Here is a 27,728-nt window from a genome sequence, read left to right on the forward strand (position 1 = left end):
ACAACAATGGACAGATTATCCAAAATGAAAATAAATAAGGAAACAGAAGCTTTAAATGACACAACAGACCAGATAGGTTTAATTGATATTTATAGGACATTCTATCCAAAAACAACAGATTACACTTTCTTCTCAAGTGTGCACGGAACAGGATAGATCACATCGTGGGTCACAAATCAAATCTCAGTAAATTTAAGAAAATTAAAATCATATCAAACATCTTTTCTGACCACAACGCTATGATGTTAGAAATCAATTACAGGGAAAAAAACGTAAAAAACACAAACACATGAAGGCTAAACAATATGTTACTCAATAACCAAGAGATCACTGAAGAAATCAAAGAGGAAATCAAAAAATACCTAGAAACAAAAGACAATGAAAACATGATGATCCAAAACCTATGGGATGCAGCAAGAGCAGTTCTAAGAGGGAAGTTTATAGCTATAGAAGCCTACATCAAGAAACAAGAAAAATCTCAAGTAAACAATCTAACCTTACACCAAAAGGAACTAGAGAAAGAAGAACAAACAGAACCCAAAGTTAGCAGAAGGAAAGAAATCATAAAAATCAGAGTAGAAATAAATGAAATAGAAATAAAGGAAACAATAGCAAAGATCAATAAAACTAAAAGCTTGTTCTTTGAGAAGATAAACAAAATTGATAAACCATTAGCCAGGCTCATCAAGAAAAAGAGGGAGAGGACTCAAATCAATAAAATTAGAAATGAAAAAGGAGAAGTTACAACAGACACCGCAAAAATACAAAGCATCCTAAGAGACTACTACAAGGAACTCTACGCCAATAAAATGGACAACCTGGAAGAAATGGACAAATTCTTAGAAAGGGATAACCTTCCAAGACTGACCCAGGAAGAAATAGAAAATATGAACAGACCAATCACAAGTAATGAAATTGAAATTGTGATTAAACATCTTCCAACAAACAAAAGTCCAGGACCAGATGGCTTCACAGGTGAATTCTCTCAAACATTTAGAGAAGAGCTAACACCCATCCTTCTCAAACTCTTCCAAAAAATTGCGGAGGAAGGAACACTCCCAAACACATTCTATGAGGCCACCATCACCCTGATAGCAAAACCAGACAAAGATACTACAAAAAAAGAAAATTACAGACCAATATCACTGATGAACACAGATGCAAAAATCCTCAACAAAATACTAGCAAACAGAATCCAACAACACATTAAAAGGATCATACACCATGATCAAGTGGGATTTATCCCAGGGATGCAAGGATTCTTCAATATACGCAAAGCAATCAATGTGATACACCATATTAACAAATTGAAGAATAAAAACCATTTGATCAACTCAATAGATGCAGAAAAACTTTTGACAAAATTCAACACCCATGTATGATAAAAACTCTCCAGAAAGTGGGCAGAGAGGGAACCTACCTCAACATAGTAAAGGCCATATATGACAAACCCACAGCAAACATCATTCTCAAAGGTGAAAAATTGAAAGCATTTCCTCTAAGATCAGGAACAAGACAAGGATGTCCACTCTCACCACTATTATTCAACATAGTTTTGGAAGTCCTAGCTACGGCAATCAGAGAAGGAAAAGAAATAAAAGGAATACAAATTGGAAAAGAAGAAGAAAAACTGTCACTGTTTGCAGATGACATGATACTATACATAGAGAATCCTAAAGATGTCACCAGAAAACTACTAGAGCTAATCAATGAATTTGGTAAAGTTGCAGGATACAAAATTAATGAACAGAAATCTCTTGCATTCCTATACACTAACGATGAAAAATCTGGAAGTGAAATTAAGGAAACACTTGCATTTACCATTGTAACAAAAAGAATAAAATACCTAGGAATAAACCTACCTAGGGAGACAAAAGACCTGTATGCAGAAAACTATAGCACACTGATGAAAGAAATTAAAGATGATACCAACAGATGGAGAGATATACCATGTTCTTGGATTGGAAGAATCAATATTGTGAAAATGACTATACTACCCAAAACAATCTACAGATTCAATGCAATCCCCATCAAATTACCAATGGCATTTTTTATGGAACTAGAACAAAAAATCTTAAAATTTGTATGGAGACACAAAAGACCCCAAATAGCCAAAGCAGTCTTGAGGGAATAAAATGGAGTGAGAGGAATCAGACTCCTTGACTTCAGACTATACTACAAAGCTACAGTAATCAAGACAATATGGTACTGGCACAAAAACAGAAACATAGATCAATGGAACAAGATAGAAAGCCTAGAGATAAACCCACGCATCTATGGTCAACTAATCTATGACAAAGGAGGCAAGGATACACAATGGAGAAAAGACAGTCTCTTCAATAAGTGGTGCTGGGAAAACTGAACAGCTACATGTAAAAGAATGAAATTAGAACACTCCCTAACACCATACAGAAAAATGAACTCAAAATGGATTCGAGACCTAAATGTAAGACTGGACACTATAAAACTCTTAGAGGAAAACATAGGAAGAACACTCTTTGACATAAATCTCAGCAATATCTTTTTTGATCCACCTCCTAGAGTAATGGAAATAAAAACAAAATAAACAAATGGGACCTAATGAAACTTCAAATCTTTTGCACAGCAAAGGAAACCATAAAGAAGACGAAAAAACAACCCTCAGAATGGGAGAAAATATTTGCAAACGAATCAACAGACAAAGGATTAATCTCCAAACTATATAAACAGTTCATGCAGCTCAATATTAAAGAAACAAACAACGCAATCCAAAAATGGGCAGAAGACCTAAATAGACATTTCTCCAAAGAAGACATACAGATGGCCAGGAAGCACATGAAAAGCTGCTCAACATCACTAATTATTAGAGAAATGCAAATCAAAACTTCAATGAGTGAAGTAAGTCAGAAAGAGAAAAACAAATATCGTATATTAACACATGTATGTGGAACCTAGAAAAATGGTACAGATGAACCGGTTTGCAGGGCAGAAGTTGAGACACAGATGTAGAGAACAAGCGTATGGACACCAAGGGGGGTAAGCCATGGGGGGCTGGGGATGGTGGTGTGATGAATTGGGTGATTCGGATTGACATGTATGCACTGATGTGTAAAAAATTGATGACTAATAACCTGCTGTATAAAAAAATAAATAAAATAAAATTTAAAAATTAAAAAAAGAAATCAATGATTTACATATATATCAGGATTCATGTTTATGTATTATATATAATTTATATAACACATATATAATATATATAAAATACATGAACATGAATCACTGACATTTACCTTCTTAGACATGTACACAGACACACATATACACTAATACCCAAAAGACCTTTACAAATAAACATGCTAACTTCTGGTTCTTCGTAATCAAATCCAGGGGTTGTGGTAGAGAAGAAATTGAAACTGGAATATTTGTTTTTTCTTCACTAACCCCGACCAACTCTTTTATCTCTAACTGCATGTTCAGCCTTGCCTTTCTATCTCTGTCCTCCCTCCTTTGATAAGTTTAGAGAAGAGTAAGCAAAGGTAAGACAAAGGAAGATGAGATTGGCCTGGGGCAGCAGGAAGGAGGTTCTGAGTGTTCATACCCCTTTGTTCATAAGAGAGGAGATAGAATTAAAGCTGCCCAAGAGGAGGAACATTACCCCTTGTATTGATGAGCAGGGTAACAAAAGTGCCAAACTTTTGCCATGGCGGGGGCGGGGGGTCACAGAGGGCCCAATAATTTTGCTGGCATAACTTTTAAGAAGGAGACGGTAAAGCTAACCATAATCAACCCTATTACCACTAATGCAAGTGTGTGAGAAGCGGGTAGCCTCAGTCTCTCAGAACTTGACGATTCATTGGCAACTAAAAGGGGACTTGATGGTGCCTGTAGGTGCACTTGACAATAAAATCCTGGCCTCAGGACCATGTCTGCATGCTCGGTGAAGGCTGCTGGCACTCCATAAGCATAACTGAAGACAAAGCTCTCTCTGCTTAGAGAGTTCTTTTTTGAGATTATGACAAAATTTATTCTTATTCCATGGAAAGAGAAGGAAATCTACATGTTATTGATTATCTACAATGTGCTAGCTTTTTTACATATGATATTCCATTTAATTCTTATAATAAGCCTAGAGGCTGGATTACATGAAGAGTGCATGATGAATGTATGCTCAACAAATGGAAGTGTTATTATCATGAAATATGTATTATAATTTTCATTTTCTAATAAGGAAATTGATGCAAAGAGAGGTTAATTTACTTTTGGAGGACATATAGTAAATGGTGTACTGGGATTTGGTTTACAGGTCTGAATAATTCCAAACTTATCCTCTATTCACCACACCTTAACAGACTCCCAGTTTGTAAGAACACTTGTCATTCCAAGATCCTCTTGTATAGGGTTCGGTTGGCTTCCTCTTTTGGAAAACAATATGGCTGTATATAACAGGAATTGTGTAAATATGTATACTCTTTAGCCTCCAATTTCAATTCTTGGGTATTTTTGGAAATACAATATGATCAAAGCATTTATGTATTAAGGTATTTCTCAGAGTCTTGCTTATGATTGTAAAACATCACAAGAATGAATAATGGTGTATTAAATTATATTTCATAAACATGAAAAAGTATTTTAAATCATTAAAAATAAGTATAAAGATTAAGCAGAAATATGAGAAATGTTTATTTGTCATCCAAAGTGAAAACAAAGATAAAAAACTGGATAGAGATGGTTTTTATGCGGTGATGGTGACCTTGTAAATAATGATGGTGGGTGCATGAAGACTGTGATTAACATGCAAAAATGATGAGTTATTTTACAGTGGTATGATGATGTTTTTCTTTATATTTTCTTTTTACAAAGGTATTGCATAATGCTTTCAATAATTTTATAGTGTTTTAAGAGACTTTGTGCTAGGTTGATAGATGACACTTGTATTACAAATGAAGTTTCTGAAAGCCAATGGGTTTGATGGATGGTGCCATGGTTTGACGTCTAGGCTTAGATGACTTCTTGGGAAACTTCTGCAGTGAGGGTTTAAACCCTCTGATCTTCAAGCTCAAGTCTCTGCTGGGGCTTTAGACACCAGGTAATTAGAGAAACACCTTGAACCAAAGAAACTATATTTCCATACACATTGGTTGACTTACTGATTCTCTAGGAAGCAGAGGCATGAGGCATGATTCCTGCTGTGGGGATTTAAATTTATTTTTGCAGAGAAAAATTAAAAATTCTAGCAAGGGTGACCATATGCTTTACTTCCCAACCTGGGATACTTTTTTCCCCTTCTCTAAAAACAACTTTATTGAGGTAGAGTTTACATACCATGAACTTTACTCATTTTAACAATACAATTTTACAATTTCACTCATATTACGATTCAAAGATTTTTGTAAAATTTACAGACCTGTCACCACAAATCAATTTTAGAACATTTTCATCATCCTAGAAAGATCTCTCAGGGAACTTTCCTGATGGTCCAGTGGGTAAGACTCCACGCTTCCACTGCAGGGGGCGTGGGTTTGATCCCTGGTCGGGGAACTGAGATCCCACATCCTGCGCAGTGTGGCCAAAAAAAAAAAAAAAAAAAAAAAGTCCCTCAAACAACCCATTTGCAGTCACTCCCCATTCCTGCTCAGCCCCAGGCAACACTAATCTGTTTTCTGTGTCTACATATTTGTCTCTTCAGGATATTCATATGCACAGAATTGTAGTATTCATGTTGTAAATGTATCAGTACTGGGACATTTTTGAGTGAATAATAGTATAACCCTATAGAGTCCACAGAAACGTGGGATGGATGGTCATCCTATTTAGAGTAGGCCAGGGCCCATGAACCATTTCACCTAGGCATAGGATATTACAATTTAAATGATGTACCATGAGAGTCAGTACCTTGAACATCAAGACAATTTATGGTTTCTAACGTTCAATAATTTCTCATCTGAGAATTTGAGATGGGCTCTTGAGGTAAATTACTGAACAAAACCCTAGAAAATATGCACTTTTCCATCTGTCAGTATGTTATATACAAAATTACTGCCTTGCTATGGTGAACTTGAGACTAATTCATTTTGCCCATCAAGAAACAGCTATTGCTGTGTAACTCAGCAAAGAAACTAAATACCAAATATTTCAAGACTATATATTTTTTCCAGTCTATCTAGTGAAAGGAATAAAACTAACATTCTTTTCACTTTGAGCAAAGAATCCTGTAGTAATCTGCAACTCTGCTCTAATCTTTGGTGAAAAGCATCCTCCTACCTCTAATCTGGCTTGATTTGGCTTTAAGAAGAGAAGACTTTTCTAATTTTGTATGTTTAGGGTATTGATCCCTCTACTATTCCAGTGAAGAGCTCACTTTAGACTTATCTGAATGTGGAATCAGTATGTTGTTTTCTTTCCAGAGATTACCATTGATAAAAAGATGATTCAAATTATAATAAACTAAAAGATCTAGATGAATAAGTTATAGGGAAACATGAACTAATCAAATTGACATAAAAAGAGGTAGAAAACTTAAACAAACCAATAACCTTGGAAGATGTTGAAAGTGCTATTAAAAATTACCCCCAAAGCTACCAGGCCCAGACAGCCCTCAAACATTTAAGAAAGAATTAAGAACTTCCAGAGCCTAGAAAAATATTTTCAATTTATTTATATTTCAACTAAACCTGATAGAGATAAAGAATAAGCATATATGTATTGAGCATCTATTATTTCCCAGGATTCTGCTAGGCCCTGGGGATCAGAAGCAAATAAGATATATAAATTTCTTTTCTTCATGGCTTTTCTAATCCATCAGAATAAATCATACACCTATATGGGAAAACTCAACATTATAAATTTGTCAATTTTCACATAGTAATTTCTAAATGCATCACAATGTAAAAATCCCAGAGCTGTGTGTGCATGTTTTTTAATTGGATAAACTGATTATCAGGTTAATCAAGAAAAATACACTAGTGAAAGTGGTCAAGAAAATATTTCTTTAAAAATTTGGAATAAGGCTTCCAAATTGCCTTTCAGTGATTCTTGCCTCCTTGTCTTCATGCCCTTGTATCATCCCCTCCCACACTGATAAGACTGGCCTGTGTAACCAATAAGGACACTGTGGATACGTTGGAGTGGGACTTCCGTCATGCTCTTTCTTGGTTCATTTACCCTGGGAGAATCAGCTGATATTCCCCCAGCCCTAAAGAGAGGCCCACAAGGAGGTAATGAGACCTCCTGCCAACAGCCAGCACCAGTTTGCCAGCCATGTGAGTGAGTCATTTTAGGAATGGATCCTTCAGACGCAGTCAAGCCTTCAGTAACTGCTCCAGTCAACATCTTGACTGCAGCCTGCAGTCCTCAAGAGAGAACCCAATCCGGAACCACTCAGCCAAGCTGCTCCTGAATTATAGACTCTATATGAAATAATACATGTTTCTTATTGTTTTAAGTGGCTAAGTTTGGAGATAATTTGTTATACAGCAATAGATAATGAATAGAGTCAGGAATAGCTTGGTTGTTGATATTTGGCCATGAGATTGCCCAACACCAGAACTGTTGAAGAAGAGACATCCATTTATTCAACCAACTTGTATCAAATGCCTAGTCTGTGTCAACTTCCAGGGATCCAAAGATGAACTCGAGAAGACTTAAAGGAGGCTAGATACACTGAAGAAATCCTTGGCTCAACCTGAGGACCTGCTTTAAGGCCAAGGCTGGCAGCTGCCCCTCCACCTGTGCCCACTCTTATCTGCCCGGTTGGCTTAGGCCCAGGTTTGAGGGATGTGGCTGCTGGCAGTGGCAAATCTATGGCCTTGGGACATCAGGTGAGATAAAACAGGCCTTGACCTCTGTAACTCCTGACTACCTTGTAGCACTGACTACTCTCCCAGGCACACCTCTCCCTCCTTCCCCCACACCTCTAAACCTCATCTGTTTTTCCTAAGGAGTCAAGCTCTAGCAAAAATAGGACACAATGTTCCTTATACCCTAATACCACCATCCCTCCAAGAATGAGGAGGAGAGGGCGGAGATACAAGGTCCATGTTTCTCTGGCAGCAGCTGCTTTCTTTCCATCTCTTCCCTGGGCTGGAATAAGGGGGGAGAGCTGGCAGCTGCAGCATCCTATGTCTGCCCCTGTCATTTCCCTCCAGAACTATGGCAGTAAAATCACTAGGGAGCAAGAGGGAGAAGATGAGCAGGGCTAATCCTTCCCTGAACCAGGTTCCTTCCAGGACCCTTGCCACTGGCCTTAAATGGTCCTATAGGAGGAAAATTACATGCCTTAAATGAATACTCAATATCACAAATAACTGCCCCCTGCAATGTGTTTTCCTGGTTCTGGGCCCTTACCTTGGGACCCTTACTCCAGCATTGTACCCTTCATTCCTTCCCTGGGCTTCCACATCCCCAGGGAGACTTGGCCTCAGTGCTGAGCTAAGGCTTCCAATTGTAAGCAGTTCTTTCAAAGTAGCCAGGCTTGGGCTAGTGAGGGAACTCTCCTGGGATTCTCTTCCCCTTAGATTCTCATGAATCTGGGATGAGATGGGATTAGTGGCGATATGAATGTGACAGCCTCGGGCATCTGTGATCATAAGGTGGCAGCTGTGCTGTTCTCAGAATGATAAAAGGGGTCTCCTCTTTACATAAGGACTGTGCCAAGAGGCTGCCCAAGGTGGCCAGTGTGTAGGCATGGTGGGGAGGATGCTGCTCTGGGCCCTGTGAGTCTCCTACTCTTTTTGCCCTTCTTCCTTCCCACAGGTAATGGGGTGTCCCTGGAAATGGGGAGGAGGTCAGGCTTCTGTTTCAGTGAGGCTTCTACATGCGCCCCCCCACCCCCAATGCCTTGGGCTCTGAAAGGCCACTGATAAATCCAAAGGCCTTTGGGCCCTTGACATCCTGGAAGTCTCCTGGGTTGCAGCAGGTCCTAACTGGGAAGCCCATTTGAGGACTCCTTGTTTTTGTATTTTGTTTCTTTGTTTGTTTCAGGCTTGGATCTTCTGCTGCAGGTATAATTAAGTAAGGAGTAACACAGCCTCCTATCCACACTCCAGTTTTCCTGATCATTACTCCTTTTTCCCTCCTTCTTTCCAACTCTGCATTTCCTTCTCCCTTTGTGATGTCAGGACTAGAACCCCAGTGTGGGTTGGGGCGCAGGCTGCTGTGGTCCCAGCATCAGTCAGCATCCCAGACTGATCCTGATCCACTGCCTCCTTAGGCTCCAGCAATGGTTGCCCTTACCCTGTTGAGATGCCTTCTGGGTCCAAGCCAGCCACATCCCTCACAACTACATGGTCTGCTGGGCCATAGAAGCTCTGGCCCTACTGTGGAACTGCACTGCAGAGAAAGAGGAGCCAGAGCGGGTGCTCTACTGAAGCTGGGGCACGCACTGGGGCAGTGGTGGGAAACCGGTCAGAGTCCCAGGCAGTTTCAATCTGCTTCCTCCACCTTGTTTTGAGGATTAGCAAGTGTGTGTACACTCTTCAAGAGTGGAGTCTAGGTTTCTTATAGTTCCTTGCCAGTCCCACTAGTTTTCAAAGCACGTAAGGGGACTTATCCTCCTGGTGTTGGACCCCAGGGCTGGGACGTCCAATATGTGACCCACCAGGGAGGATCTCTGAGCCCACACAATCCTCCTCCTCTTCTGTGTCCCCTCCCAGGGGTGCAGGTCCTGACCTGATCACTTCTCTTCCCTTCCTACCTGATTACATGCGGATCTTTCTTACAGCCTTGGTTGTATAAGAGTCATTCTGCCAGTCTCCAGTTTGTTTTCAGTGAGAATTGCTCCACATGTAGATGTGTTTTTGATATGTTCATGGTGGGAGGTGAGCTCCATGTCTTCTCACTCTGTCTTCTTGATCTCCCCTCTGAGGGTGTATAAACATGTGTTTATAGACTATAAAACTGCTGACTATGGCAGAGGAGCTAAATTTTCTAGATATTAAGGCACCTTCAAATACAGGATTCAGAAAATATTTAATAGCATATTCTTTGTGGTGTCAGAAGTGCCTCATTAAATGTATTCACAGATTGTAAATCACATCTTAATTTGGGAACAGTAAATATAAAAAACAAACATCATAGAATCAAAGAAATATAGTTATCTAAACCTCTGCCCCTGAAAGATCTCACTAAAAAAGAAAATGTACATGTACCTTTGATCTTATGACTAAGTAGAAAAATACTATTCAATGGGTACACCAAAGAAAAAAAAGTTTCAATTAAAAATATTCATCCATTAATTAACATTAACATTTTTGAGTTCATCTTAACTGTAAAAATCCAACAGGGGTTATTATAAAATGCAAATTAAAAATTAATATTAGGATGGTGTGGGGAGGATTCCTGGATCTGTGATGTTAATACAGACAAACTCTCTGCCTAGATTCACCACCATGGTCTCCACAGCTGTCAAAAGCAAAATCTTCATCTGTTCTGTCATTGACTTCCTTCGTCAACATGGATTTGATGGCACTGACTTGGATATAGAATATCCAGGGGATATAGAATATCCCAGGGAATATCCCTCCCACCTGAGGACAAACAGCAATTTACCATCTTGATTAAGGTGGGAATGAAGCACTAGCTCTGTGTCTTCTTGTAGAGAGGCTGGTACCTTAGTAGATTTTCTGTGAGAGTTGCATTTCCTGGGGATAGCAAAGGATGCTGCCCTCGGAAGTACACTAGTGAAGGTGTTTGTGGTTTGCAGGCAACAGAAACAGACTCTAGCTGACTCAAGCCAAAAGAGGATTTATTGAAAGGATACTGGTATCTGAAGGAACCCAAGGAGGACATTCTTGAGTTGGGGAGGTGGAACCATTTGTTATATCATTTGTTCAGTAAGTATTTATTAAGGATCTACTGTGATCCAGACATTGTGCTTTTCACTAGAGAGAGAGCAGTGAACAAGACAAGCATGATCCCTGCTCTTGGGGGGTTACAGCATAGTGGAGGATACAGAGGGGGAAAAAAAAGAAAAGAAAGACAAATAAAATGAAAAAAGAAAAAATCAAATAATTGCAAATGGTGATAACAGCAGTGATAGCAGCAAATTGGATGGTTGGGGCGGGGGGCCTTCTCAGAGGAAGTGATATTTAAGCTGCAATATGAAGAGTTAAAAGGAGCCAGGCATACAAAAGATAGGAAGAAGAATTTTCTAAGGAAGTGGTAACAGCATTAGCAAAGGACTGAAGGCAGGAAAGAGGCATGACTATTAAAAATTGAGAGACTAGAGCTTTAAAAGGGAGAGTGAAGTCACAGCAGGCAAGATAGCTCCTAGACCCTCTGCCAGGAGTTCCTGGGCTTTTTCTTTAGAATTGTCATTAAATGTGACTTGGATTCAAGGACTGTTAGTGTCCTTGTATCTCTTTGGTCTAAGTTACACCTTGCCAGAACCTATCCCTATATTTCAGGGGTTATTTCCAGAAATAAGGGAATTGCTATAAGCTGGAAAGCAGCCCCAAATGTACATACTATTGGACAGAGATAATGAAGACGACTGCAAAAATTCACCCTTTGTTCTCTCCAGGAAATGCTACAGGCTTTTGAAGAAGAGGCTAAGGAAACAGGATACCCAAGACTACTGATCACAGCAGCTGTATCTGCTGGCAAAGGGACCATTGACACAGGATACGAAATTGCAGAGGTTGGGAAGTGAGTGCGATGAACTTCCCAGGACCCCCAAATCCTAGAGCAGAGATTCGTAAACTTTTTGGTGGAGAGCATCGCAAGTAGTTATGTAAACATAATGTTGAGAAAGCTGGTACCTTCAATTGCCAAAGAAGTTTGGGGAATTAATGGCTCCGGGATAAAGAGCTGACTCCTTTAAATTGCCACTATGATGGGTGTTGGGGAAAAGAGGAACAAGATTCAAGACCTTGGCAAATCCTCATATGTAATAGAAATTCTCATTAGCAGTTCCTTTTGGAAAAGGTTGTAAAATCAGGAAAACTATTGTTGACAAAGCTACTCACTTGTGCTTACCATGGCCCTGGAGATGTGTGTTTCTAAAACACACTCTTCTAACAACATATCTTTCCCTCTTCTCTGGGTTTGCCCTTAATCTTTCAAGGAAGTAAAGGAGACTTTCTGTCTAGCCCTATAGGAGTCACAGAAGATAATCTGCTCCCTGGAGACACCAAGGAAGCCACATTAGTGGGGCCATATGGACATCTACTTGACATCATGAATTTCCATAGCTACCATTTCTTGCTCTTAAATTGTCTATAAGAAAATGCTCCCAGGATCTTGATGGCTCAAAATCTCTTTCTCCAGGCTCCTTGACCCCATCAGGGTGATGACCTATGACTGGTGGCTGGGGCACATGTACAGGACACAACATTTTCCTGCATGTAGGAAACAAGGATGGAGGTGACGTGTTATTGCAACTGTGTAAGAAAGAAAAGACTCAAATCATATGCAGAAGGGAGATGGGGAAGGGATTGGGAGCCTTGGTTGTTGGAAAACAGGGTTTCTCTTTGGGGGACAATTAGCTAGACTTTGTTAATCATATAGAACAAACACTGGTGAGGAATAATGTATGTGTTGCCTTCTGCAGGAATATGCCATGAAGCCCTGGAGAGACAGTGGGGTCCCTTCAGAGAAGCTCATCATGGGTTTCCCCACCTATGGGAGGACTTTGCGGCTCAGCACTTCTGACATCTCAGTCTGTGTCCAGTCTCTGGAGCAGGGTCATCTGGTCCTTACACAGGTGAGTCTGGCTTCTGGGCTTACTATGAGGTAACTAACACAGCTAATTCAGGCTAAAATGCCCTGGGGAAAATTCTTCCACTCTCCAAGTCATCTTGCTACCCTTCTGCTCTTGAGATCATATATCCATCCCGGCTTTCACAGATCTGACAGCTCTGAACATAGCAGCCTGTGGAAAGGCAGGTTGATGGCTGTGTAATACTTTTCACTTAAAAAAATCAATCTGAATTTCCTTTTTGGGTTTTGAAGTATATGGCACCATCTTTCCCACAGCCCAAAGCAATACTGAATTTTAGTACGTCCATGTAAATAGGTGGAGAAGGATTTCAACAGACTAGCCTGGGGATGGCAAATATTTTGATCTCCCTGTCAATCTGAATTGATTGATTTTACTCAAATTCTATGCTGAAAATCCAGAGAATGATTAGCAGTGTTTGCCAAAGACTAGAGTGTTTGTGGAAGAATGATCTCAGCACATATGGTCATGCTTACCATTTCTCAACCTCTGGGTACAGAATTAGAATTTCACTTGTTTGTAGCCTGTTTTCATAGAAATTTGTGTTCATTTTATGAAACAAAATCACTTTTGAGAGAAATATGTGAAATTAATGTAGATATTTCACAACATCCCCTTTTCCATCCCCCTCCCATTTCTTACTATTTTTCTCCCATTTAAGTCCTTTCTCTTCCAATACATGACATAATCTGTGACGTGTTCAATGTTGCCTTCTTCATTCCCCACATAGATCTGCATATTCCTAAATAAAGCCATAAATACCTGGATTGAAGACCAAAAAGTCCTATATGCTTATAAAAACACTGAATGGTTTGGTTATGACAATATTGAGAGCTATGGATATAAGGTATGAACAGTGTAAAAAAATTACAATTCTAGCTTTGAATCTTAAGCTCATCAGGAGCCCATTTCACTAAGATCTATGGTTTCAAAGTTTTAAATATGCACAAAGTGGGGTAGACACCAGGCAATGTCTAGATAAGTAGTTTGAATGTGGCTCCTATGAGGTCTGACCTTGACACACCTAGAGTAACTTGTGAGCCTTCAGGGCATCATTAAAACTGGGAGTGGGGGACAGATACAATCCACTAGCCTCCCTAGGGAGTCCTTCTCATACTTCAGCCAGGCCCAAGGAGCCAGTAGATGAGTTTATTTTGATTCCTGCTGTATCTCCAGTGCTTGCCACTACCTGATCCATGGTAGGAACTCAATATGATGATGACTGACAGATTAAATAGATGATGTAATGGGAAAGGGGGATTTTTAATTTATATATATATATATATTTATTTATTTGGCTGTGTAGGGTCTTAGTGGTGGCAGGCAGGCTTCTTAGTTGCAGCTCACCGGCTCCTTAGTTGGAGCACGTGGGCTCCTTAGTTGTGGCTCGCCAGCTCCCTAGTTGTGGCACATGGTCTCCTCAGTTGTGGCAGGCAAACTCCTAGCTGCGGCATGCATGTGAGATCTAGTTCCCTGACCAGGGATCGAACCCAGGCCCCCTGCATTGGGAGTGCGGAGTCCTATCCACTGTGCCACCAGGGAAGTCCCTGAAAGGGGCGATTTTTGACTCTGTGAGTTTTACATGAATCTGGGAAAGGCAATCAAATCAGGACATTCCCACTCCATGACAGGGAACTCAGACACTTGGAAGAGCTCCTTTTCAGTTATTGTATTCTTCAACTCTGTTTGGTTGTTCTTTATTTTTTCTAACTCTTTGTTAAAAACTTCTTGTAACTTCTCACTCTGTGCATCCATTCTTTTCTCAAGTTCTTGGATCATCTTTACAATCATTACTTTGAACTCTTTCTCAGGTAGATTGGCTCTCTCCACTTCACTTTGCTGTTCTTCTGGGGTTTTATCTTATTCTTTCATCTGAAACATATTCCTCTGCCATCTCATTTTGTCTAAACTTCTATTTGTATTTTTATGTATGTGGAAGGTTAGTTATATTTCTCAGCCTTGGAGAAGTGGCCCTCTGTAGGGGATGTCTTATGTATCCCAGGAGTACACTCCCCTCTCATCTCCCAGGGACCAGGGACCAACTGGTCCCAGGGTAGGTTCTGAACTGTGTTTGAAGACTCAGTTCCACAGGCTGCAGGACTGTAGTTTCCTTGTTTCTGGTGTCTGCCCCCTGGTGGGTGAAGCTGGTCTAGAGGTTTGTGCAGTCTTCCTGGTGGGAGGGGTCAGTGCCTGCCCACTGGTGGGTGGAGCTGGGAGTCTTGGCCCTCTGGTGGGTAGGGCCATGTCAAGGGGCATGTCTAGAGGTCGCTGTGGGCTCAGGAAGTCTTTTGACAGCCTGTCTGCTGATGGGTGGGGCTGTATCTCCATACAGTTTGTTGTTTGGCCTGAGGCGTCCCAGCACTGGAGCCTAGAGGCTGTTGGATGGGGCCAGGTCTTGGTGCTAATGACCCAAGCAAGATGTCAGCCTCCAGCAAGAGTTCATGCAGATGAACACTCCCCAGTGTTTTCACCACTGGTGTCTATGTCCCCAGGATGAACTGCCCCCGCCTCCCCAGGAGAACCTCAAATACCAGCAGGTAGGTCATGCCCAGGCTCCTACGAAGTTACTGCCTTTGCTCTGAGACCTGGTGTGTGTGAGATTTTGTGTGCACCCTTTAAGTGAAGTCTCTGTTTCTCCCAGTCCTGTGGAGCTCCTGCAATTAAGCCCCACTGGCCTTCAAAGCCAAATGCTCTGGGGGCTCTTCTTGATGTCGGACCTGCAGACTGGGAGCCTGATGTGCGGTTCAGAACTCTCACACCTGTGGAAGAACTTCTGTGATATTATTCTTCAGTTTGTGGGTCACCCACCCAGGGTGTATGGGATTTGATTATATCATGAGTGTGCCCCTCCTACTGTCTTGTCGTGGTTACTTCTTTATGTCTTTGGATGTAGAATATTTTTTGGTAGTTTCCAGTCTTTTTTATCGATGGTTGTTCAGCAGTTAGTTGTGGCTTTGGTGTGCTTATGAGAAGAGGTGAGCTCAAGGTCCTTCTACTCTGCCATCTTGTCCAGGAATTGGAAGAGCTCCTAAAACATTTATTCTGCCTTAAGAATCCTCTGCATCCAGCAAGCCCAAATACAAGGCCAAGCAAGCCATCCAAATCCTTGATATGTGTAGACCAACAGTCTCCTATCACCAGGGCTAGTGGTAGAAAACATAAAACTCGTGCCTGGCAATTAGAGCTAGAGGGCAGGGACCCACCAATATTTCAGTAAAGTGAAGCCACCCCTCTGAACACTCAGTAGAAACCCCCCTGACCCATCTACATGTATACACAACAAACCAGCACATGGAGAGAGAGCCCTCTGAACTAGTCTTTATGCTGTTATATAGTAGTTATAAGCCCCTTGCCCCTCCCTGTGCCCCATGCTGGCAGACAGGTGGGCCAGAGCAATGCAGAAGGACAAAAGCAGCTCTGTCCTCAATCCTGGAGAGTCTGTGGTCAGGAGGAACACGTGAAGGTAGTCACAGCTTTTCAGTTGTAATACAGGCTTAGGTAGGCCACACGGTTCCGATGCTTTCTAAAGTCTTTGTCTGTGGATAGCTGCAATGGAAGAATGTTGTCTAGGTTAATATTGGAATGAGAACCCTCTGCCTCTGGTCTTCTTGGCTGTGCAAAATAGAACTGTATGTTAGAGCTGTTGTGGCCTAGCTGAACCCCAACCCATAGGAGCCTAGCCTTAGTGAGTCTCTCAACATTGCTATGTACATCTACTCTTTGTCATCTTACTCTAGGATATATCATAGGAATTATTTTCTCTTGGTAAATACTCAAGTATAGCTGGTAAATTTCTTGAAAACAAAGATTATGTGTTTAATTCTTGAATGTTACCCATAGGCCCTATCACAATTATGTTAATTCATTTGGTATTTAATAAATACTTGTAGAATTAATCCAAAGTTCCACTAGGGGAAAAAAGGGCACCTCTGGAATTATGATAGCTGACACGGATTGAGCATTTAGTATGTTACAGGTACGGTGCTAAATACTTTTCTACGATCTCTCAATCTTCATAACTTTATCAGATTGAGTCTATTATTACATCCATTTTAAAGATAAGCAAACTGAGACTTAGAAAAGTTAGAGGACACACAGCAAGCAAATATGGAATTAGTATTTGAACCCACGCAGTCTGTCCCTGGTATCCATGTTCTTGCCAGAATGATCTACAGCCGCTTGATGATCTAATACTCAAGTGTTGTGATGGAAAGAGCACTGGTTTAGGAGTCACAGCTACAAGCTGCTTAATCCGTCTGAGCTTCAGTTTATTCCTCAATCATAGAGGATAAATATCTTGGACTACCACAAAAGATTGTTTGAGGTTTAAGTAAGAAAATGTGACTTTTGTTCAGCACACACACCTTTAAAAGTCAAGTGAAATTGTGTAACTCTCTAAAAAGATCCCCATATCCATATACACACAAAATTGTGCAAGTAATTTCAGGGGAACAAGGACTTCTTGAAGCTTATTCACAGACTCCTGGTTAAGAATCACTGATACACGTGGAAGTATTAAATACAGGGCTCCACAGAAGTCCAGTCTTATTACCTCAGCTTTCAGGGTTCTTTTCTGTAGACATGGAACCTGGGCCCAGTCTGGAGATCCAAATTTCATTGGCCAGATGATTTTTTTGGGTGCCTTTATTTCTGGGTTATATGTGCCAGGGCTAGAAATGAAAATATAAAATATTATGTTGAATGACTTAGTGACCATATACAAACCTCATCAGTACCACATGTGCACCTGAACTAGTCCTCACTCCTTTGGAAAAGGCAACAGACTGATTAGATTTTAATGTCAGGCAAGCATAGTGTTCCTTTGCCTGTTAGTGTATTTCTAAATAGGTGTTAGTGTTCAAGATTTCTAGTCTTGACATGCAGTGAGGGTAAAAATCGACTCTAGTTTAAAATATTTCTGAACCTCAGTATTCTTAGCTGAGAGACCAAAGATCCCAGAAATGGTGGATGATAAAAGAGATCTTCCACAGTGATGCTTAAGTTCTGCCCATGATGTGAAATTTCCTGACAATGGGATATTTTATATTGCCTTTGTTCATAACACTTTGTCTTTTGGTGTAGACTCTTTGCTGTGGAAGTAACACGTAGAGTGGTCATGGGAATCAAGATTTAATACTTCTACTCCTTTACTGAAACCTTGAGAGAGTTACACTCACTCTCTGATCCTTGGAATTCTCACCAGTAAAAGAAAGACCTTGACCCTGTGCCTTACAATTCCGCATACTCTGAATGGCTTCCTAGAGCACTTAGAATGCCTTCCTTGGTCTACTAGGCCTATATACTCTAGCCCCTCCTCCTCCTCTGTTCTCATTTCCTCCTTGCCCACTAAACTGTAGCCATACTAGCCTTTTTTCTTTTTTCCTCACACCAAATTCTTCCCAATTTACAGCCTTTGTACTTGCAGTTCCTCCTGCCTGGGAAGCTCTAGGCCTAGATCTTCACAGGGTCATTTTAGTCTTATCACTGTGATTTCAGATCAGGTGTCATTTCCACAGAAAGACCTATCTTGACAGTCCTTGCCAAAGTAGATTCCAGCCATCACTCCATATCATATCATCTTGTTTGGTTTTATTTTATTTTATTTTATTTTATTTATTTATTTATTTATTTATTTATTTAAAGTTCTATGGGGGAAGTTAGCATTTTTTTCTTTTTTTAAAAATATATTTTATTATTTATTTATGGCTGTGTTGGGTCCTCGTTTCTGTGTGAGGGCCTTCTCTAGCTGTGGCAAGCGGGGGCCACTCTTCATCGCAGTGCGCGGGCCTCTCACCACCGCGGCCTCACTTGTTGCAGACCACAGGCTCCAGACGCGCAGGCTCAGTAACTGTGGCTCACGGGCCCAGCCGCTCTGCGGCATGTGGGATCCTCCCAGACCAGGGCTCGAACCCATGTCCCCTGCATTGGCAGGCAGACTCTCAACCACTGCGCCACCAGGGAAGCCCTTGTTTGGTTTTATTAAGCACATCACTAGGTCACTATACTTCCTGGTGTGCTCATGACAGCCCTAGCTTATGGCTACAGTCTTGGTATAATTATTAATAAGATTCCCTTTCACTCTCAGAAGTGACACACTAGCTAATAAATTATATGGTCACTCTCCTTATTACCACTGATATTTTCTTGTTTATTTGCTTCTCACCTGTCTGGACTCTATAGAGTGTAAGCTCCAAGAAAACAGGAACCTTGCATGGTGGGTTTAGTGCAAAATCTTCAGAACCTACAAGACTGCTTGGCCATTTATAAATATTTATTGAATGAATCACTATCCTCTATAATAATTTTGTAATTCTAGAGACCTGGAAGGCAAGTGGTTGAATCTTTAAAGATAGATAGTTTCTTATTTAGAGGACATAGTTGGGATTAACCCCTTTTCGTACTTCCTTTCCTATTGCTCTTTGTTGAAGTGCACCAGAAAGAGGGGCACTTACCCAGGATAACAAGTGTCCTTAGAGTATGTCCTAAATCGAGGCAACAAGGCATTAAATGGAGCAAAATTTTGTTTGTGTGTTTGCTCCTGAGGACCGACTGTCTGGTACATGCCTGGGTAAGGTGTCATATCCTATTTCCAAGAAAAATATCAATATGTTAGAGGGCAATATATATACATGTAAAGCCTTCTAAGTAGAAAAAACAAAATCATCCTCTCCCTGTTCATGTATCAGCTATGATTTAACCACCTCAAGCTATAGAAATAGGCCTACAATAGGTAGAAAACCAAGATAAGGGTATGGTTCAGCTACCTAAAGGTACTTAATGCTTAGGTTGTAGAAATAAACTTATGGTGGGTAGAGAGCCAAGGTAACTATTGCAGCTACTACCCCCACCATCCCACCATCCCACTCAGAGATTCTTTTACAGCCAGTATCCCTCTCAAGCTTAAGCATCAAGAAAATGTCCAACAAGAGATTAGGAGCCTATACTGAAGACTTGAAGGAATCACACAAAAGGGTGAAGAAGTTGGAATTTTTTTTTAACTGACAAGATAATATGATGCATCTAAACAAAGCCACCGGTATTTTAACATCAGGTATCTCAGGACTGAAGCCTTGCCTTGGTACCATTCCTTCTGAGAATTATTTTCCACTCTCCCAGGACACTCACACATACACATTTGCAATGTTAACATCTAAGCTTTTCATATAGGCTTCTTAGTAGCTTTCGTCTAAATGACTTTTTTTCTTGAATTTCAGGGCATGTCCTTTAGGTAACCTCTAGCTTTGCTCCCCAATGCAAATACATGCAGCATCATGGATCACACTAAAATCTAAGTACATTCAGCCATTTCTAACCTTGCTGATTGGCTTAAACCTCACAGCTGTTCTGGCTCCAAAAGCATATCCTTTTATACTGGTCGGGATCTTAGAGAGGTTGTATGCCAAGCCATACCTCTTCCGGTAGTATATGAAAAACAAAGAAAGAAAGAAAAAACACACATAGAGAACATTATAGTTATTAAAACAGAATGAACTTAGAGTATTCCTGAATCTTCTCTGCCAAAGTTGCTCTTTCTTTCTTGATTCCTCTGCATCAAGACCATAAAAGCAATTACATAAGTAACCCAGGCAACTCTACAAAGGAATGTGGCTGGATAGGTAGAGTGAATGACATTTCTATGCATTCCAATGAATCCAGTTTTCTAAGGCCCACAGAGCTGAATCTGCTCTCATGCAATTGTCAGTCTGATTATATGATTTCATAAACTGACCTACCAGCACAGCCACAGTCCAGGTTTTGACTAAGGGGAGCTATTGATTCCTTTGTAGGTGGGAATGGTGTGGGAACTATACTGGGGGCCGCATAAGGCCAAGGCTTGCATTTGGTGGGGATTCAAAGGGGAGCAATGCAAGCAATGCAATTTCTGATATTGGCCCTGACAGCTGGTTGCAGAGGACCAGGGCACTTTCTCATGTTGGGACCCTGAATGTCACAAATCTCACAGGGCTTTTCTTCCAGGAAACTTAGGTACCCTTAGATAGTCTGGGAACTGAGACCTACTTAAAGGAAAGTGAATACTCACATCTTCTCCTATGTAACATCCAGGCCCTCTGTGGGGCGCTCCCCTAAGAGGGAGAAACTTGTTCCCCAACAAGTTTGGGGGGTGGAAGTGAGGAAAGAGCTTCCTCTGTTGACATGTTCCAAACGAGTAGTTAACCAGCGTCTCTGGAGAGCAAGAAAGAGGAGAAACTCCACATGAGGGAAGGCCCAGTGGTCTAAGTGAGAGCTTGGGGACAAGTGGGGTGTGGGGAGGGGGAGCAGAGACCTGGGCAGACAGAACTCTGAACAAAACCGTGACCAATCCAAGGAGGGGGGTGAACACATTTCCCTCCTTTCCCCCTTGATCTTTCCTATTCTCCCCACTCTTCTTCCTGCCTCTACTCTTGACTCAGCCCTCCTCACCTGCTTTGTTGAAGCACATTGTGCCAGTGTCACTAGGGTCAGCGTTTGTGTATTGCGTTGCCTAGGAAACAGAGGCTGGCCGGCAACCCCAGCTCTGGTGTTCCTTGAGGGGAGTGGCTCCTAGCACACATGCGCAGCAAGCGGAGCTGCCCTGGAGCCACGTTGGGTGGGAACCTGCACCTCCAGGGCCAGGAGCCCAGGAGAGTGTGAACTAGCAAAAACAAAGTGACTGTATGTGTACCAAGGACATGAGGGACATAAAACGGCTGAGGAATTACTTCAGACTGAGGGATATTGATGAAACATGAAAATCTAATGCAACACGTATTCCTGAATGAAATAAGAAAGATGTGTTGTTGTGACAATTGCCAAATTTGAATAGGGTCTGTGGATTTAATGATAGTGTTTATCAATGTTGATTTTCACATTGGTAAGGGTGTATGGTCATAATGTTTGAGAGAATCTCTGGGAGAGTAACAGTAGAGTTTTTAGGGTGGTTGGGGAATCATATCAGAAAAATTATCTATACGTGGGGCGGGGGTGGGGGCGGGGGGGAGGGAGAGAGAAGTAACATTTAACGGTAAGAAATAGAACCTAATTTTAAAAATGGGTAAAAATTTGAATGAGCACCTCAGAGAAAAGAATGTCCAATCTGTACTACCTGTATCTTTCCGTTTCTTCCCATTTTGCTTTGTTTTGAATGTCAGGCTCAGCAATGGAGACTCTGGAATTAAAAAAAAACATTATTTAGGTGTTGGCAGACATTGCATGGAAGGTAAATGTGGGACATTAAAGGTTGAGCCTCTCTGGCAGTTGAGCTTGAACACTACTTATTCAGGACAGCTATGTGAAAAGTTTTTGAACTTAGCCAGTCACTGAGAAGACACTGAATTATTCAACATATTTTTTACGACTCTGTAAGACATTTATTCAAATTGTTCAACAAATATTTATTAGTGTACAAATAACAGAGAAGATTTAACCATACTGGACTGTGTGCTACACAGATCATTGTGGAGATTCATCTTTGTCTCTTAAGAACTTATTTTGCAATGTTTTCTTACTGGAAGCAGGATAATGGATTTTACTAGCCATTCCATCTTTCCCTGTCTTTTTCTAGAAGCTTTCCCCACCTAATTTTCTGGACTGTTAGTAGGACATCCGTAATGCCAGAATAAAGCCAAATGGCTTGAGAGTTAGTTAAACCTTCTAAAGATGCAGACTTTGCTTTTATAGGAATAACTTAATTTGTTAGTTTATTGACAATGGACTACTTGAATCCTAGAAGTGAATTGCTGTCTTGGCATAATCCAAGCTTGTTTTCCTCACCCTCTTCCCCACTTCCAACAGGCGCTGTTGAATTGTGGGAGCTGGATGAGAATTAGACACTCATTGTCAGCAAGTTCTGCAAGTGTAAGCATGATGACATCATGTCTACAGTCAGTGCCCTGAGCTCTGGCACACAAGCTGTCAGTGGTAGCAAAGACTTCTGGTGGGTCCCTGCTCCCATCGAGTCTCTAGGCCTCCTTTGTGTGTCTTTAGTGTCATACTGACCTCATTAAGTAATGTTTTGGACCTATTATAAGAACCCAGTGACTAATTATGACATGTCTATAAGGTTTCCTTAGAGATTTTGCAATCTACTGTAAAAATAGGCTGTATCAGATGTCCAGTAGGCAAAGACATAGGATGTGTCTGTTAAAGGAATTTCTTGTTTGAACACATGTTTTTATGTAGACAGTGTAGGTCAACATTAAGTTTCTGTTTCCTTTTGCTTCTTAGCATCAAGGTTTGGGACCTTGCTCAGCAAATGGTTCTGAATTCATACCGAGATGAGTGCATGCTCTTTCCTTTTCAGTCCTAGCCTTGGCTGTTTTGTTTTAGATGGTACTAGGAATCCACCTGGAAGAGGCTTTCCTTGGCCAGAGTCAAAGGTGAAGGTGACAGATGCCCAGTCACTTTGACACAAGTGACAAAATTGTTTTCTTCCCACTAAAGTTCTGCTGACCCCATTTCATGCGTGGGTCCCAAGAGGAAGGGCTGGTTCTTGGGTGGGTCATTTACATTTCCTGGACAGGTGAACAAAGGGGCCAGAGTTGTTATCTTCATGCTTTGTTTTGAAACTTGCCCGTGACTCACGTCTGGAAAGGGCAGGAGGCTGATGGGTTGATGTAGGTTGTGAGGGTCAAGGATGAGGACAGGACTGCCTTAGCAGGGCTTGGGAAACTGAATAAAGGTGCTCCTGGGATTTCAAGTGACTTCGCCTGAGAAGCTTCGGCTCAGAGCTGGGCTCGGAGTCTTGTTCCAGACCCCTCTTCTCCCCTTTGCAGGCTGCAGTGCCTCTGGCTACCTTCCCGCCTCCTTGGCTTGGCATCCTCAGCAGAGTGAAGTCTTTGTCTTTGGTAAGGCAGCATGTCGAACTGTGTGTTGACTCTGGGAAGGGGAGGATGAGCGAGAGAGCTGACTCCATAATTCGAGACTCTGGCTGCTCAGTCTCATCAGCACACTTGGGTGCAAGGTGAATTATATTAATGGGGGTGTAGGGAGGTGGGATGATCCACAAGTGGCTTTAGTTTAGCTTTGGAGAACATGATGATTTTTGTCCTAGTAGATTTGATTCCTGACTGTTTGCTGTGGCTCTTGTATTCATGGCTAGAAGTCAGTGGGCCGCAAAGCAAGTAGATTTTTACATAGGGAATACGGTTGTATAGTAGAGACAGTTGTGTTAACATGGTGATATGGCTGTGTGTATGGTGACATAGTTTGTGATAACAATTATGTCATCCATTAATTTAATTTCCACAACCCCCAAATGACCAATTATTCCTACTTTACCAAAGAGGAAACTGATGCTCAGAGTGGTTAACTTGTTCAAGATGGAGGGCATTCAAATCCAGATCTGGTTGAGTCCAAAGCCCATGCTCATAACCTCTGTGATGTACTCTCTCTTTCCTTCAGATGATGAGAATGAGACTGTCTCCCTTGTGGACACCAAGAGTGCAAGCTGTGCTCTCAGCTCAGCTGTGCACTCCCAGTGTGTCACTGGGCTGGTGTTCTCCCTGCACAGGTACTGTTCTTTGTCATCAAGGGCCTGGTGGGTATGAATAGGAAGAATGAGGGGGGGTGGTGCTTGTGTTGGCATAGCATTAGCTGATTGGGTAGCTCCTTAAAGCAGGCACTGTTGTAGCTGAGGTTTTGGAATGTGAAAGATCCCTTAAGACTGTAGTCCATTTTTTGGGTTGTATGGTCTCTGACTGCAAATGGCTAAAATATAGTCTTGTTCCTGCTCAACATCCAAAATGGTTAATATTGTGGGCTTGTAGGGCTGTGTGGTTGGAAAGCCTGTGTTTCTGGGTTATTGCAAAAGCTACAGGGAGGGACTAGATGGGATGGTTAGTTGCCAGGATGGCTGTCAACCCTGGCTTTCCTCCATTTCCTTTATCTTTCCTTGGAACTTGTACTGTAGACTTGAGTGGTAGCCAGACTTTAACCCAAAGTGGGGATCAGGCCACCTTCTCTGATCATTTTAGAGTGGGCTTTGGGGATTGCCCAGTCAGGTTTTGTCTTGAGACCCATGGGCTTTACCTTTCTCAACCTTCTTCTTCTCTCCTAATGCTCCCTTCCTGGTCTGTTAGTGAAGACTGCTCACTTGCTGTGCTGGACTCAGGCTTTTCTGAGCTGTAAGTGTGTTGTAGAACTCTGTGATCAGGAATCAGGGAGGGGAGCAGCAGATTGCTGGGTCCTTTTTCTCTTCTGAAAAGTATTGTCTCTTTCAAGGGGACTGGGTGATTGAAGCATGCTAACTGTTGACTGTCTCCCTGTTCTGGGGGGCTGACTCACAACCAGCTCTGTCCCTGGTAGAGGAGGAATGTGGTGGTGGGTGTGAATTCTAAGTCTGATATTCCAGGGGTCAGTCCTGTCCAGAATTGTGCTTTCAATGTTGCAGCTGTACCCTGAGTCAGCTCCCCAGAGCCAGCTCTGCCCACCAGTACACCTACAGCAGCTGTGGCTAAGCTTCACTTTCAGCCAGCTTGGAGGCTAATCCCACCTACCAGCACACCCACAACTGTCATAGAACCACCACAACAGGAAGACCCATGCAGGGTACACCTCTAGAGTGCCTGGCTTTGGTGACCAGAAGTGATTGCTCTCTGGTCCCCATAGGAATTCTTCTACATAAAGCCACTCCTTCAAGACTGAGAGATGTAGCTGATCTATCTAATATATAGAAACAAACAGAGAGTTAGAAAAAATGAGGAGACACAGGAATATGTTCCACCGAAAGAACAAGACTAAACCTCAAAAAAATAATTGAACAAAAAGGAGATATGTAATCTACTGATAAGGAGTTCAAAGTAATGATCATAGAGTAATGATCATAGAGTATGAAAGGGTGAACACAGTGAGAGTTTCAACAAAGAGATAGAAAATATACAAAAGAACAAATTGGGAAGAATACAATAACTGAAGTAAAAAATACACTAGATGGAATCAACATCAGATTAGATGACAGAGAAGAAGAGATCAGTAATCTGGAAGACATAGCAGTGGAAACCATACAACTGGAACAGCAAAAAGGAAAATTAATTTTTAAAATGAGGAGAATTTAACAAACTTTGGGGACAACATCACATTGTAGTAACATTCATATTATAGGAGTCTGAGAAGGAAGAGAGAGAGAAAGGGACAGAAAGCTTATTTGAAGAAATAATGGCAGAAAACTTCCCTAACCTGGTGAAGAAAACAGACATCCAAGACCAGGAAGCACAAAGAGTCCCAAGCAAGATGAACTAGAAGAGACCCACACCAAGACATAATTAAAATGTCTAAAAGTTAAAGATAAAATAAATCTTAAAAGAAGCAAGAGAAAATCAACTAGTTACATGCAAGGGAACCCTCATAAGACTATCAGCTGATTTTTCAGCAGAAAGTTTACAGGCCAGAAGGGAGTGGCATGATATATTAAAGGTGCTGAAAGAAAAAAAAAAAAAAGCAAGAATACTCCACCCAGCAAAGTTATCATTCATAACTGAGGGAGAGAAAAGAGTTTCCCAGAGAAGCAACTGTAAAAGAAGTTCATCACCAGTAAATTGGCCCTGTAAGGAATGTTAAGGGACTTCTTCAAATGGAAAAGAAAAGGCCACAACTAGATACAAAAAATTATGAAAGAAAATTCTCACTGGTAAATGCAAACATAAAGAAAAAGGCAGTGGATCAACCACCTATAGCTAGTATGAAAGCTAAAGGACAAAAGTAGTAAAATAATCTACATCTAAAATGATTAGTTAAGGGTATGCAAAATAAAAATATGTAAAATATGACATCAAAACTACAATACTCCCACAAAAACAGACACATAGATCAATGGACCAGAATAGAGAGCTGAGAAATAAATCCATGCTCATATGGTCAATTAAGCTATGACAAAGGAGGCAAGAACACAGAACGGGGGAGAAAAGAGAGTCTCCTCAATAAATAGTGTTAGGAATGTTGCACAGCTATATGTGAAAGAATGAATTGGGCCACACTATCTTACTGCATATACAAAGCTAAACTCAAATTGGTTTTAAACACTTGAATGTAAGAATGTAAGACCTGAAACCATAAAACTCCTAGAAGACAGCATAGGCAGTCAGATCTTTGACTTAGATCTTAGCAATAATGTTTTGGATCTGCCTCCTCAGGCAAGGACAACAAAATGGGGGGTGGGGGAGGAAGAAAGAAAGAAAGAGAGAAAAAAGAAAGAAAGAAGAGAAAAGAGAGAAAGAGAGAAAGAAAGAAAGAAAAATGGAGCTATAGCAAATTAAAAAGCTTTTGCAAGGGGAAAGAAACCAGCAACAAAACAGAAAGGCAACCTACTGAATGGGAGAAGACACTTGCAAATCATATATTCAATAAGGGGTTAATATCTAGAATAATAAAGCACTCATATAACTTAATATCAAAAAACCTAAACAACTTGATTAAAAATGAACAGAAGACTTAAAATACATTTTTCCAAATGTAAATAAATAAATAAATGAATAAGTAAATAAATATGGCCACCAGACACCTGAAAAAATGCTCAACATCACTAATCATCAGGAAAAAGCAAATCAAAACTACAATGAAATAACACCTCACACCTGTCAGAATGACTATTATCAAAAACCAAAACATAAACGGGACAGCTACATGTAAAAGAATGAAATCAGAACACTCCCTAACACCATACACAAAAATAAACTCAAAATGGATTAAAGACCTAAGTGTAAGGCCAGACACTATCAAACTCTTAGAGGAAAACATAGGCAGAACACTCTATGACATAAATCACAGCAAGATCCTTTTTGACCCACCTCCTAGAGAAATGGAAACAAAAACAAAAATAAACAAATGGAACCTAATGAAACTTAAAAGCTTTTGCACAGCAAAGGAAACCATAAACAAGACCAAAAGACAACCCTCAGAATGGGAGAAAGTATTTGCAAATGAAGCAACTGACAAAGGATTAATCTCCAAAATTTACAAGCAGCTCATGCAGCTCAATATCAAAAAAACAAACAACTCAATCCAAAAATGGGCAGAAGACCTAAACAGACATTTCTCCAAAGAAGATATACAGATTGCCAAC

General features: G+C 41.0%; 1 protein-coding gene across 2 annotated transcripts; it reads right to left on the reverse strand.

The window, feature by feature from the left end:
- Nucleotides 1-16,171: 16,171 nt before the first annotated feature.
- On the reverse strand, nucleotides 16,172-21,134 carry LOC133088308 (ciliary microtubule-associated protein 3-like). Of its 2 annotated transcripts, XM_061186180.1 has the most exons (6): nucleotides 21,116-21,134; nucleotides 20,736-20,878; nucleotides 20,008-20,106; nucleotides 19,147-19,277; nucleotides 17,247-17,364; nucleotides 16,172-16,240 (listed from the first exon to the last, which is right to left on the reverse strand). In XM_061186180.1, exons 1-6 carry the CDS (start codon nucleotides 21,132-21,134, stop codon nucleotides 16,172-16,174), a joined length of 579 nt encoding a protein of 192 aa, XP_061042163.1. The 2 variants fall into 2 exon arrangements, with proteins under 2 accessions (XP_061042163.1, XP_061042164.1); XM_061186181.1 differs by lacking the exon at nucleotides 20,008-20,106.
- Nucleotides 21,135-27,728: the final 6,594 nt, after the last annotated feature.

This window comes from Eubalaena glacialis, chromosome 3 (assembly GCF_028564815.1).
Source record: "Eubalaena glacialis isolate mEubGla1 chromosome 3, mEubGla1.1.hap2.+ XY, whole genome shotgun sequence".
In the NCBI taxonomy this organism is placed as follows: Eukaryota; Metazoa; Chordata; class Mammalia; order Artiodactyla; family Balaenidae; genus Eubalaena; species Eubalaena glacialis.

Coding starts and splice junctions, on each gene's coding strand:
- LOC133088308 (XM_061186180.1), bottom strand. Junction 19,278..20,007: donor GGTTTAAGCCAATCAGCAAG/GTTAGAAATGGC, acceptor TCTTGGAAATAG/GATATGACACCTTACCCAGG. Junction 17,365..19,146: donor AAGGACACTTGTTATCCTGG/GTAAGTGCCCCT, acceptor TTTCATTTCTAG/CCCTGGCACATATAACCCAG.